General features: G+C 32.6%; 2 protein-coding genes across 4 annotated transcripts in view; one reads left to right on the top strand and one right to left on the bottom strand.

Moving 5' to 3' along the window:
- Positions 1–493: 493 nt before the first annotated feature.
- On the top strand, positions 494–7,845 carry LOC108753720 (GDNF-inducible zinc finger protein 1-like). 3 transcript variants are annotated; one of them, XM_018495578.1, is made up of 6 exons: positions 494–1,125; positions 2,061–2,501; positions 2,595–2,697; positions 6,576–6,991; positions 7,111–7,323; positions 7,811–7,845. In XM_018495578.1, the coding sequence occupies exons 1-5, from the start codon at positions 946–948 to the stop codon at positions 7,321–7,323; spliced, it is 1,353 nt and encodes a 450-aa protein (XP_018351080.1). In that variant the 5' UTR covers positions 494–945; the 3' UTR covers positions 7,811–7,845. The 3 variants fall into 3 exon arrangements, with proteins under 3 accessions (XP_018351080.1, XP_018351081.1, XP_018351079.1); XM_018495579.1 differs by lacking the exon at positions 7,811–7,845 and adding an exon at positions 4,293–4,686 and having other exon boundaries at positions 6,559–6,991; positions 7,111–7,372; XM_018495577.1 differs by lacking the exon at positions 7,811–7,845 and having other exon boundaries at positions 7,111–7,372.
- Positions 7,846–8,677: 832 nt separating this feature from the next.
- Positions 8,678–12,140, bottom strand: part of LOC108753659 (neither inactivation nor afterpotential protein C) — a 20,363-nt gene continuing 16,900 nt past the window's right edge. The window contains exons 19-23 of the mRNA XM_018495455.1: positions 10,485–10,585; positions 10,116–10,333; positions 9,521–9,708; positions 9,356–9,440; positions 8,678–9,043 (exon numbers count right to left, since the gene is read on the bottom strand). Of these exons, the coding sequence (XP_018350957.1) occupies positions 8,747–9,043; positions 9,356–9,440; positions 9,521–9,708; positions 10,116–10,333; positions 10,485–10,585 (889 nt within the window). The 3' untranslated portion in view covers positions 8,678–8,746. The remainder of the gene's footprint in view (positions 9,044–9,355; positions 9,441–9,520; positions 9,709–10,115; positions 10,334–10,484; positions 10,586–12,140) is intronic.

Here is a 12,140-nt window from a genome sequence, read left to right as displayed (position 1 = left end):
TTGTATACCTAGGTAGCACAGAGAGTTCAAACGAATTCAGTCGTATGTTATCAATTCTGAGCTTATTTTCAGATGCAATAAGAATTCTTTTCCAAACTTTTCAGAAAAAGAATTCTTTTTGCATCTGGAAATGAATTCAAAATTGATGACACATCACTGAATTTTTTTTGAACTCTAAAATAAATGGATTGCTGAGTTCAGACAATCTACATATAATTCAGAATAGATTTTTATTTGTATCTTTATGTAATACGTGCCATGTAACGTGATAAAACACTAATTACACGCATAAAATATACATCTACCATAATATAATATACAATAAAATAAATCACACAAATATTCATAAAATTTAAATAAATGTAACATTTATAATTTTATAATCGACAAATTATATAGTTAATAAATATTTATTATAATGCAATATAAAAAATAAGATGACTTATAAAGGAATTCTTTCTAAATGGAATTTCTTTTGAAGTTTTAAGGGAAATTACGAATCGTCCAACGGGCTTAAATTCTGTGTCTTTATCGAGTCCTACATGTGTATTGCGGCAACATATCAAGATAAAAGATTGCAAGAATTATATCTAATGAGCTATTCCGGTCAAGATGCATTTGATTATTTATTCCGTACGGCAAGGCGTAACGTACTAGAATACAGAACGCTGGAGCGTTTCGGGACGTTTCGAACTTGGCGCGCGAGCACGAGCCAATACTCGACGGAGTGCGGACGGCCATGCTACTCGGCTGTGGTGTGAGTGTGGTGTTCTCCCGACAGTTCCGACTCCGGCGATGTTTGTGCGTACCTGGTACGACTACGGTTCCATTGCCGCGCTCGCCGTCTCTGTCGTCGCGTGAGAAGGTTCTGCGGGCCAGGACATTACCGCACGGTGCGATAGCGTTCCGACAATAACGAGCGTGCCCGTCCGATCTCAGCGCGTCATGTCAAGTCAAATATGTCTAAAGTGGAACAGTTTTCTCAGCAATATCGCCACCAGTTTCGAGAGCCTGTGGGAGGAAGAGGGCCTGGTGGACGTGACTCTCGCGAGTGACGGACAGTGCCTCACTGCGCACAAGGTGATACTCTCGGCCAGCAGTCCCTTCTTCAAGAAGGTCTTCCAGGTAAGCGATCAACAAGGTCGTTCTCCTCGTGTGATCATCCCTGAACGTATCCCTGAGCATTACGACGAGACCAATCATCCTTGGATGCTTCTTCGTTGCTCCGAAACTTGCCCTCGCGTCGCACGCGTGTTGTCATGCCCTCGACAATTGGCGGGTAAAACGACGTGTTTGTCAGCTGTCGCGTATAGCCTTCGGAGCACTCTCGCATCGAGGTTAGAAGACTATTACCGAGACTATTGAGATAAACCTAACGATTATTGAATACACGCGGCTATTAGCTATTTGGCTCTGTGCCTCTTTAAGTGGAACAATTTTCTCGCTTATCTCGATTTTTGTCAGCGAATGGTAATGTATCTCTTCCTTTCTTGTTCTTGATGTTTTATGATAAATTGTTAATACTTGGTAGATTTAAAACTTGCAGTAACACAAAATGCTAATTTTAGTATTTACGATTTATTTATTTTATTTATATTTCATTTTTTCTCTGTAAAAATGATAATAAAGTAGTTGTGATTAAAGAAAAGAATTATTCAATTATTATATAGTAAAAAAAGGAGTAATTTTTGAGTATTTCTTTCTACTAATTGAACTAATATAAAATAATATGTTTTTATATTTTACATACATACATGTTTTTTTATATTTCTCAAATTTTATAAGTATTTCTTCTTATATACAATATATTATATATTACTAATTTAATACACAATACTATATGTTTCTAATACATTTCTCTTAGAAAATTGCTTATTTCTTTATGATAAAGTTAAATTAGTTAATTAATGAATTTAAAGAAAAATAAAAAGCAGATGGTTTATTGATTACAAAATTTAAAGAAATGACAAATCTGATAAGTACAAATTCGATTGATTAATTAATGATATATATTATAATAATTTGAATAATAGTCTAACAGTTTTCTTTTTATCTTGTAGACAAACCCATGCCAGCATCCGGTAATAATACTTCAGGATGTACACTTTAGCGAATTGGAGGCACTATTAATATTTATATATAAAGGAGAGGTAAATATTGAGCAAAAGAATTTACCAGCACTCTTAAAAGCAGCAGAGACATTACAAATTCGGGGCTTGTCTGGTGGAGATATTTTTGCAAAGGAGTCTTACAAACGATTAGCTGAGCTAGAACAAGCTGTAGCTGAAGAAGTACCACTGAATAAGGAAGAAGCACCTAAAAAGAAACAGAAAGTTAGCAAACAACAGAATAATTCTATCTTGGAAAAAGCACTAACACCTAAAATATCGCAATCGGAAAATACAAACGAATCCGCTGCCAGCGATCAAAGTGGGAAAGATGGAGAGTATATGTTACCAGAAACGTTACCTAATCCAGTATATCATCGATTGGAGATGAAAGTTAGTTCAGAATAAGATAGCAATGATAAAACAATTGTGCGTCACATACAGTGGCGTGTATAAAATGTAGCATTTAATCCAAACGCATTTCAGATAGAACCATTGGAAGTGACTGTAGACGATCTCCAGAAACAATCTCCGATAGATAAGGATCCAGCAGAAAGGCTAGATACAGGACAAGCAGATGGGAATCAAGGTTAGTGCCACATGTAAACTAATCAGATTTTTACTATTTTATGCAATTTAGTATGCATTATATAGCAGTTGTATAAATAGCTAGTTCTTATATTGTATATTACATTTTATGTTTTTCTTATGTTAAAAAACCATGTGTTACTATTCACTAAATGAAACACTGAGTCTTCTTTCTTTGCATTTTCGCTGCTGTATTGTTGCTAATGTTTCGTTTTTTATATTAAGTGTAAACTCGTTAAATTAGCTTTTTGAAGCTATAACTTGCATACATAAACCTATTTATTTTGAAGAAATTATATCTTATATTTTTTAGTTAAAGATTTTTAAAGATATTTATAGATTGTATTTTTTACTTAAAATTTAATTGTGTTTAATGCATAATTGCAAAAACTAAAACATTACATTTTAATATTTTTTTACGATATATTAGCACTAAAAAAAGTGTTCTTAAATTTGTTAAACATAATAAATAACAATAAATAAAGGGCAAAGTAAGAGTCAAACACATTTATAAATAATTAACATAAATGTGTTTGACTCTTACTTTGCCCGTTATTTATTATTATTTATTTTGTATAGGAAAAGTCCTTTAATCTGTTAAATTTTGTTAAACATTCTATAATTGAAAAAAGTAATTTTTTTTCTTAACAATTCTCTGAATTTATAAATTAGTCTATTTAATACGTACATCATAATTTTTATTAGTAATTGAATATATTAAATTTGATAGATATATGAGATATTTTATTAATCTATATGCAAAAAAGAGTTTTATTGAAATAATAAGTTTTAATCTAATACAGATATAATTACATTTTTCTTTTTTGGAAATCAAATATGAGTTCTCATTTTAGCATATATGTATTATTTCTTCTATTATTAAAAATTTATTATTTTCATTATCGCATATAATTAATATTACCACATGCACAAATGCTGTATACATTTGTATACACAGTTTCATTGTCTTTGCGTATGCCGGCGGCTACTGTAGTATCAAAGCTTTTTCTTTGGTACTGCAGATCGTAGCTTTTTCGAATATTCTGTTCGCTTTCACCGCATATTCTGTTCTGCTCGTTTTGGCGCGCCACGTTTTCTTAATTTGCTGTGCTGCAATGGCTCCGTGTGATGAAGTAGAGACAAAGATTGCGTGCACGAGTAAAGAAAACTCTATCGAAAAGACAATGAGAGCGACATAATTGGTGCAAATGGTAAATGTCTCCGTAGCTCATTACATTATAGCAAAAGTATTTCGCGGAATATTTGATATGGAAATATATCGTTAATCTCAAAGCGCATTTGATTTGTAATGACTACAATTTGTGTAAAAACTGATAGTAATTATTACGACTTTAATTTCTGTAATTCAGAGATTTTATGAGAATGAAGCCGGTTTCGGCATCACGCTTCGATCGGCGGTGCATAAACGTATGTGCGTGCATGCGTGAGCAGTGCATACGTGAGATGGAAGATGCGTGATCCGTCCTTCATTATAGCCTTTAATGTACACTCGCTCGCATTTTCTTTATTGTGCGCGTAATTCACGTGTGTGGAGCAGTCCGTGTCTAAAGCGCGCTGTGCTGATATGTGTGGCAGGATCTGGGAACAGTCCTGCTGAAGACATTTCCGGTTTATCTGGCTTGTCCGGGCTAAGTGGATTCTCGGATGTCAAACCGCTGCTTTACTCGTATCAGCATCTACCTTATGCCGATCTCCTACCAAGTCCGGACGTAATCTCAACCTGGGCGTCATCCCGACCGATGGATCATTTGGCCTGCGACCTCATGAAAATTCTCTTTACGCCGGAAGAGAGGATCCTCTGCAATGTCAATGGCAAGATGGGCAAGCAACAGTTCGATAGTAACAAGATACATTTAATTCGGGAAGTCCTCTTGCACTTTAGCGGTATACCGCCTAACAGCCTCGAATGGGAGGAGGCTTGGAAGAATTGCGTAACCAAAATCGACACTAGTAATAGAGGCTTGAAAAGGTATTTATTTCAGAGACGATCGGTCTACACTCAATGACTAGGGCGTTTTAGGTCAGGGGTCAAACGGAAACGTTTCCACTGGCTGGAATAGGATCGTTCTTGTAAACCTGTCACCCCGTTCGTTCTCACACAAGCGTCATAGGACAACTCGTTCCTCGCTTGTTCCTCTTTGATATGAGCTTTCGCGCTTTATATTTAGGACACTGTAAAAAAAAAAAAACAATTGATGTAAGTAGACAGTAAGATTCACGCGCGTGTAGCATGTAGCTAGAGGAAGAAGAGACGGATGGTCCAGTCGATACGGTTAAAATCGCGGATTTAAAGTGCAATAGAGTTGGAACGTGCACTCACCGATCCGCGGTGACGTTTCTAGGCTATAGATTTCGGGGTGACAGGGTGATTAGAAAGAGCATTATAGACGCGATCGAAATTATAAACGCGAGCGAATTATTTATACGCTTCAGGTTCGCCACTCGGCGTGATGGGTGGCGGACATCGAATAATTCTAAGCCTTCCTCGTAGTTTCTGTTTAACTTTCACTTTATCAAGGGAAATTCTGAAATAATTTGTTTGATAATTTGTTTGATCTCTTCTCTCATGCCACATTTTTTACACTCGCACACCGCGTGTTTAAAGAATCTCCCCGCTTCTCTCACGATGCGTTCACGAGTAAGGTCGATTATTCTTCCACCTGTGTATTTTTGTTTCACGTATAGCACTTTGAATAACATTCCTTCTTACTTTTAGTTACAATTCATGTGAGAATTCGCTTTTACAGTAAAACGCGGTACAATGTTATTAAAAAGTTGGCGTATATCGGAGAGACACGCGAGTCTCTCTTTCTCTCTTGCACTCGAATATACACATCACGTACTCGCTCACACGCATTACCAATACATGGACAAGATGCGCGTGTATATATGCATTCATTATGCGAAATTGTATGGTATATACACGGGCGTGCATACGCAGCACGCGTATCCAGTTAAGAGATATACGTATGGTATATGTATGTACATATATGTATGAGGATACGTTTTGGTCGTGTTGATCACGTGCGTGCGTGAACGTGCTGCACGACCACGGCAGCTCTGTGTACACTTAAAAAAAAAAAAAGAAAAACCGTAGCTCTTACAACAAGAATAGTGATTTAAGACATGCTTGTAGAGTATTTAAATCGCAGCAAAGGTGCATTCTGCATGCATCACGAACTATTAGAGTCTATGTTGCGAATCTACGTGTGATTTCTATCACATGTCCTTTTCTCGAGACTCGCGCGAAAGTGTTCTTTGATCTCTGTTTTACTTGTAAAGTCGTGTTTTTTTTTGTTTCGGTTGCGCGGTACGAGCGTTGATCATTGGAGCCTTCCGACAGCTTCGAAACGATATTATTTAAATCAATATTATTGTAGACAAGACAAATGACTGGTCGCAAATAAACATATTTTACATTTTTAATTGTCTTCTTATTTCTGATATACTTATTATATATTCTTTTGTTCATCACATATGCATATGAAGATCTACGAAAAGATAAGCTTTGCGTTTTATAGTATTTAGTATAATAATTTTCTTAGATCTGTGGCTTAAATATTTTTTATATACTTTACGTTATAAATATCATTTCAAGTTATAATAGAATTGAGAATAATAGCGAATAAATAATATTATTTTTAAAACGAAAAAAAATAATATATATCTGTAAACACTATTTCTTTATCATTATATTGTAAATAGAAAAACATCAAGTCAAGGAATTACTATTGAGTATATTGTACTATTATATTGTACTATTATATTGTGTGTGATTACTGTGTCCAATATTTAATTGACACATTAAATTTCGCTTATAAAGAAACAATTCAAATGGTAGACTGAAATTCTTTACAGGATCGTCGAAACCGATTGTGACAGTAATAGCCGAAGCTCGTCATACTTCACCAGATCCAGAAACGCATAGGAGAGATTCTCTCGCAGTTGAACGGAGCACGTTGTGGAATGTCTCGAAAATATTGGAGGATCCATTATCTGATTTACCGAATTATTCTCGTGCTGAACAATCATTAGATCAACCGGAATCCTCGAATTTTCTGGAGCACAATTCTGGAGTTTTGCAACCCAGTTTTCCCGCGTTTGTCGAATCCTACAGTACAGATACATCAGAAGAGACTTTAAAAGGACCAGCATATCCACCGTTTCCTTGTCCTTTTTGTGATAGGGCATATACGAGTTGGGGCTTCCGTAGAAGGCACATAAAAGCTGTGCACACTATTTCTCCATCTCTTAATTGCAAATGGTGTTTACAAGTGAGTTTGTAGAGTTGCTTAATCAATTTCAAAATAAAAAGCAAGTTAAATTATATGTCACATTTGCATTTATATGATGGATAAGATTTTATTTTTATAATGATTCTATACATGTATAGATTCTCCCTACGCACGCAGCTTGGAGACGACATGTGATATCAGCGCATAATTTATCAGCCAGTGACGCACACAATGGTCTTTTAATTTTGGAAGAAGCACATATGGTTCTGCAAATAGCACGTCCTACCAAATTGGATACATTGGTTAACATTATTAAGCAAAGTTCACAACAAAATTGTGGTCATGATAACACTCAGCCTGATAAAGATTAGGTAATAATTATCACAGTTTAAAAATTTTTGTATATTAAGAAATTATCCGCATTCCTAATCTTTTAATAAAATTCATATTGTTGATGACACCGTCGTGTTCGAAGCAAATGCAAATTTATGTTTTTATACTTAAAAATTGTAAATGATTATATAAATATAAAACATATTTTTAATATATATATATAGTGTATATATAATAATTGTAGATATATGTTACTTCGAGATTTATACGTATATTTTATGGTCGTGAATGTAAATTACATTACTTGTTATGTTTTGTATCAGGCTGTCATCAATTTATTTTTAGCTATTTTCAAAAAATAATCTAAATATTGTGTGTTTATAAGATTGAATATATAAAAACATGACGAACTAACATATTTTCATATGAACTACTGTGATGGATAAACACATATGTGTGTTACCAAATATTTTTAAATATTGTTTAAAAATGTTTAGTAATATATATAATTTTTTTTATTTGTAGATGTTACATATTTAAGAAAAATTGTTACGTGTGGCCAGTATGCTAATATGTATATGAATACATATTATATTCCAAATTCAAATTTTATAATATAATGATAACGTTGAAAGAAATATGTTTTTTATGTTGTGTATAACTTCGATATTTATTGAAAATTATAGTTATGATAACATAATTATAATAGTGTAAGAATTTTTATGGAGATCTATGATATGAATTATACATTTTGTTTATTATTGTAACTGTACTGTTACTCTTTTTATTAATTAGATTTTATAATTAACTATGTTGGATCTTTACTTGTATTAAATTTAACAGTAATGAACAAATTAGAATTCTTTGTATTAATAGAAGAATTATTATTATTACCTTCATATAAATCATCAAATATTTATATATCTTTTCATGAACACATGCGCGTAACCAGTATTATTATAAATATATAATATGCTATTTATAATTTAAATTATTTATTTTGAATTATTGATATTAATGAATACCATTTAATAAATGTTTGTGTATTGATAAAGAAATAATCATTAACTTTCTGCAATAAATTAATTGCAAAAACGCATATTTTTTATTTTTTTTGTTGCAGTCATTTGTTTAATTAACAATTTGTCATAACTTTATTGCGCATTACAGATTTATGCTTTTATATCTAGCAATTACAAATTGAAATTATATATTGTTTATTAGATGCAATCGAAAATTTTACGAGAAATTGATTGTATTTTAATCTCTACTAAATTTTAATTGACAACCTTTTTTCTTTTCCAGATTAGCCGTAGTTATGACAAATATATATATATGTATAGAAAGAGAGAGAGAGAGAGAGAGAGAGAGAGAGAGAGAGAGAGAGAGAGAGAGAAAGAGATAAAATTTTATGAAACATAAATGCAATTAATAGTTTTGATGTAACTGATCTCTATTTGTTTATAGGTCAGCAACGTAGCCTTTGACAATAATGCCTGGTGCTATCTCTGTAGTAACACTATCTTTGGCATCTTCTTCATTCCATGCGTTCTCTTTCGCATACTTTTCTGACATTAGGATCATTTCATTTGGACTCCATTCTGGCGAATCTTTATGATTATCGTCGCTTTTGAAAGCAGTATTCGATTCGTCTAAATCGCTGTGATGAGATTTTGGTGATTCTGGTGATGTGATACTCTCATATACAGGATTACGTTTCATCGAAGCACGTTGATGAGATGTTTTCCGCAGCATCGCCTAGAATAGCGAATGTCTTTTGAAAATTGTTATAGCAACGTGTAATTTTCTCTAAAATTTGGTGTGCAATTACCTGATTTTAAAAATAATATCTTCATAAAAATATAAAAAATATTTATATTTATAAAACATATAGATATACGTATTTGACTGTGGCTACGTTTACATCGTGCGCTTAGTCCACGACCTATATGATAGATGTTTTTGTTTAACTTATAGGATAAACAAAAACATCTATTGTATAGACCGCGGCCTAAATGCAGGCCACTGATTTAGAAAGATTAAGATAAATAGATTAACTAAATATCTTACTTGAAAGTTGAATGGAGGTTCATCATCGTTTTTGTCATTATTATTCCTGCGTCCGATCATTTCTAATTCTTTGATAGGATTTATTCTATAATAGAAAAAATGATGTCACTAAGAAAAAATTGATTAATATCGCCAAAAATTTGTCTTAATCAAATAAATGATTACCGAATATCATTGTTAACATTGCGATTAATTTTGTTTTCAAACTCCCATTCTGTATTGTCATTTTTGTTTTGAATATCTGACTCATAGTTGTTGAGATTGCGCATTGCCGATGGTTGTGCTTGATTTAGTGGTACTGATGGCAACGATACTTTCGTTTTAGAGTGTACTAATCCAGCTTTATTGATGTTCTATAAAATACAAATCTTTAGATATGTATATAGAAATCTAAATCAGATATTATTGCAACTATGTACTTTAATATTTATAAATTCTTGATATTTTTTGAAGCATTATTTTGAATATGATATTTTTGTTAACATAAAAAAAATGCTATAATTTTGCAATTTGAAATATTTTATCAAATTAAGTATTCGATGTATAAATAAATAAAATTTGTATTTTTTTATTTTATGTGAAATTGAATAACAGAAAACTCATTAAAGATTAAAAGTAAAGATTCTAGCAATAATTAAGTTTAAGGAGAAGAAATTAAGATTTCTAAGGAAATGCTTTCAATGGAAGCAGGTTTTTTTAGTTATTCAAGATATACATGGTATTATGTAATCACAACAGCTTATAGTTTGTGCAAACTTACGGAGTAAGGAATATAAGATTCGGAAGATTGGATGGAACCGTGTTTATCCGCAAGTTGAAAACTAGAAATACTACGGCGAGGTAGCTCTTTAGATGGACACTGAATGGGAACATTCGGATCCCTGGTGAATGGAGTGTTGATTAAGTTTTGCTCATTGTTGATAGATGAACGATGAAAAGGCATGCGATGTGGTGAGTTTGTTGTTTGAACTTCAATATCTAAAAAATGTATTAAGTGAGAAAGAAGAATTCACATTTTTTTCACAAATAGTACATATTGTATATAATATAACATGTCAGCAGAATGATAAATTTATTTAATTTTGATTTCTAGAACTCTTTAGAATTTCCTTATAGTGAATTTAGATACCTCTGGTGTGAATATTTTTATTGGCCCAAGGCACGGTTTGTCTACGTAATGGTGCATCCCAGGACTCATGTTCATCGTCGTTTAATGTAGATGATATAGATCTACGAGAATATCTTTTTCAGTTTATTTTATAAATTGTTGAAATTCTCGTAAAATTCTTATTTTTCTAAAAAGCACAATGTGAAAGAACATCTGAAGACTGACATGTGAAAAAGGAAATAAAAAAATAATATTCATCCAAAAATGTACATAGAACATTAACAATTTTAATCCTTTGGTGCTATTCTAAATATACTGGGCTTTCTTTTTCTAATGCTTTTTTAATGCTTCTTTTATTATTTATACCTTTTTTTTTATTAAAGATATATTTTTATTAATAAAGACCTATGTACATTTGCTTGGTACCATAATGTCTGCACATTTCAATCGAAAAAATTTTTTATAATGTACTTATTTTTATGAAAGCTATAAGCAATTGAATTGATTGAGTGCTATATCCAAGTGTGTTGTTCCCATAAGTACTGAAGAACACCGAAGAGTTAACTAATGAAATTACTGTACTTGATTTCTGTAAGAGTGAATTGAGTCATTTCATACACACTTTCTTCAAGTTTTATCAAATGATTTTTATGTAGTATTTTTTTTCGCGAACTTCATATTTTAAAAAATTTACTTTACCAATTCTTACGTAAAATGCGATATTTAATTCTATGTGATAATTAATTCTATTTCTTAGAGTTTTCATTAATTTTTACTTCTATTTTATTAGTTTTTATATTTACTTTTTATTAAATCCATTATAATCTCTGTGTTTGTATATTTGTAAATTAAATTAGGACATTTTTAGTTCGCAATGTACAGCAAGATGACAAAAAATTGATATGATTATTTGATAATCCGTTGATATGATTATTTAAATTTCGCGCGCGCGCGCGCATCTCCTTGCATCGTACGCGTACAGGTCAAACGCGCATGCGCCATATTTGCGATAAGTTCGCGCCGCGTCGCGTTTGCAACAAGTCGAACTTTGGTGCTGTTCCACGTTTTTCGTGTGTATGGTTTGTTAAAAGTGACTTCTGTCTGCAAAGAAATGCAGGAAATATCGGACAATCATCGCAACATGCGTATGTATTGCTTTTTCTACGATATTTGATTTCCTTTTAGAATCACGAGAATTAACGGCTTCTGATCGGCATAAAAGTTAAACGTGCATCCACCATATTTGTGATAAATTCGCATCGCATCCCGTTGTAAAGAAATCCGTGTTATTGTGTGCTGCTCGCGTTCGATGAAAATGATTGTTGCGTGTAAAAAAGATTGAACGAATATTGGGAAATCGTCGCAACGTTTGAGCATGCCTTTTCCATTTTTTATGATATTCGACTTTCCTTTGCGACAAATGCAGCATTGAGATGGAATAACGAGTAAATAAGTTGAACTAATATTGTAAGTAAATTTCGCTTGTAATTTTACTTGCGTACCGTCATTTTGTGTGCTAACAACTTTGGCTGTCATCTCCTGATCTCGGAGATCCCGCTATCTTGCCAGAAATCGATTGTCTATCAATTGTATATCATAAATTTATTTTTTTTTAGAGAACGTACTATGTTCGCGTTGCTTGTACGTTTTGCACTTAACATCTTCGTTTTCTCTCTC

The sequence above is a fragment of the Trachymyrmex septentrionalis genome, unplaced genomic scaffold, assembly GCF_001594115.1.
Source record: "Trachymyrmex septentrionalis isolate Tsep2-gDNA-1 unplaced genomic scaffold, Tsep1.0 scaffold70, whole genome shotgun sequence".
Taxonomy (NCBI): Eukaryota; Metazoa; Arthropoda; class Insecta; order Hymenoptera; family Formicidae; genus Trachymyrmex; species Trachymyrmex septentrionalis.
This window is presented reverse-complemented; position numbering and strand designations above follow the sequence as displayed.

Coding starts and splice junctions, on each gene's coding strand:
- LOC108753720 (XM_018495579.1), top strand. CDS start 946: ATGTCAAGTCAAATATGTCTAAAGTGGAACAGTTTTCTCAGCAATATC. Junction 2,502..2,594: donor ATCATCGATTGGAGATGAAA/GTTAGTTCAGAA, acceptor AACGCATTTCAG/ATAGAACCATTGGAAGTGAC. Junction 6,992..7,110: donor ATTGCAAATGGTGTTTACAA/GTGAGTTTGTAG, acceptor ATACATGTATAG/ATTCTCCCTACGCACGCAGC.